We start from the raw sequence: 1,648 nt of genomic DNA, 5'->3' as shown, positions 1-1,648 counted from the left end.
AGGGGGTCCCCAAGCTCGGCCGAAGCTGGGGCTGCCTGTTATCTTGGCTGCAGCATGCTGGGACTGCAGGGAAAATGTTAGTGCATTGATGCAATTTTCCTGGCCCAGAGCAGGTGTCATTCCTCCTCTTGGGAGGTATTGCAAGGTCCCCCCCAGGCTCCCCTTTTCCTCCCCCTTTCTTGGCCCTGATATTCCCGGGGCCCATCCAAGCATCTGCTCCAGGGGCTCTTCTCCGATGGCTGAGGTGCCCACCGCCCTCCCTCCCGGGGCTGGGGAGTTCCCGGCTTCAGGCAGCACCTCACTGCTCATCCCCCCTTCTTGTTTCTCTGCAGGTGCTGGTGAGTCTGGGAAGAGCACCATCGTCAAACAGATGAAGTGAGTGGTCCCCACCCCATCGCTGTGGCCGACATCACGCAGACCTCGTCTGCAGGCTCCGAAACTGGTGGCAGCTGGGGAAAGCTCCCCATCAATGTTGCTGCAGAGCATGGGTGGGGAGCAGCACCCCGGGGTGCCCCGCAAAGGGCTGACCTTGCCTGTGTCTCTCCCCTGCCCCAGGATTATCCACGAGGATGGCTACTCGGAGGAGGAGTGCCGGCAGTACAAAGCTGTGGTCTACAGCAACACCATCCAGTCCATCATGGCCATCATCAAGGCAATGGGGAACCTGCAGATTGACTTTGGAGACTCCTCCAGAGCGGTGGGTGCCCTCCTGCTACTGCCGCACCTGGCAGGGGTGGGGGTCCTCAGGGGGCAAAAACAGATGTGCCCAAAGCTGGACCAGGATTAAGGGTGGCCCTGCCCAAGCCCTCTGCTCCGCGGTGGGCTGTGACCTTCTGTCCCTGGCACTGAGGACGGAGGGACCCAAAGCATAACCCATGGGTGACCTGCCCCGGCATGGCCCCCGATGGGTGCAGGGGTGGGAGTCCTGCTGCTTCCCTTGGGTCTTGTCCGCATCCACCATTGGAGCTCCTGCCCTGCTGTCCAGGTGGGACACGGTGGGCTCCGGTCAGGTCCTTTGGGGCAGAGCGAGCTTTGATAACCCGTGCTGATGCTCAAGCCCTGTTTTTTCCCTGCAGGATGACGCTCGGCAGCTGTTTGCGCTCTCCTGCACTGCTGAGGAGCAGGGCATCATGCCGGAGGACCTGGCCAACGTGATCCGGAGGCTGTGGGCTGACAATGGGGTCCAGGCTTGTTTTAACCGCTCCAGAGAGTACCAGCTGAACGACTCCGCTGCCTAGTGAGTGCCCCTGCTCTTCTCCCCTAGCTCGGCTGGATCTGAGCCCTGCGGGCCGCGTGGCTTTTGAGCAACAGAAAATCCCCCCGGGGGCTGCTGTTCCCCATCGCCAGGCTTGGGGGCTGGTGCTGCTGATTCCCGCCCAGCGCTGGGGCTGAGCCGGAGCAGAACTGGGAAGGCGGATGTTTCGAAAGCTGTTTCCTCCTCTGACGGGGTGCTGCATCCCCCGGGAGGGGGGCACCGGGGCATCTCCCTCACTGCCACTGCTCTGTGCCCACTGCCCTTCCCCGGGGGATGCTCTCCCCTGGCCTCCCTGCGATGGCTCCCCCCATGTGAGCACAGCCGGGGGTCCTGCCCATCCTCATGGGCCCTTCATGGGCCATGAAGGCAAGAAAAATCCCCAAAGAAAGCACT

General features: G+C 62.4%; 1 protein-coding gene across 1 annotated transcript; it reads left to right on the top strand.

The window, feature by feature from the left end:
• Window positions 1-332: 332 nt before the first annotated feature.
• On the top strand, window positions 333-1,238 carry LOC104073018 (guanine nucleotide-binding protein G(i) subunit alpha-2; the record flags this gene model as incomplete). The annotated part of the gene is made up of 3 exons (XM_009572664.1): window positions 333-375; window positions 556-697; window positions 1,077-1,238. Coding segments are annotated over 3 exons (347 nt in total), but the record flags the coding sequence as incomplete, so codon positions are not given.
• Between the last annotated feature and the right edge of the window lie 410 nt (window positions 1,239-1,648).

The sequence above is a fragment of the Fulmarus glacialis genome, unplaced genomic scaffold, assembly GCF_000690835.1.
Source record: "Fulmarus glacialis isolate BGI_N327 unplaced genomic scaffold, ASM69083v1 scaffold33712, whole genome shotgun sequence".
NCBI lineage: Eukaryota > Metazoa > Chordata > Aves > Procellariiformes > Procellariidae > Fulmarus > Fulmarus glacialis.
Note: the sequence above shows the minus strand (reverse complement) of the source record. Positions and strands in the feature narration are given on the sequence as shown.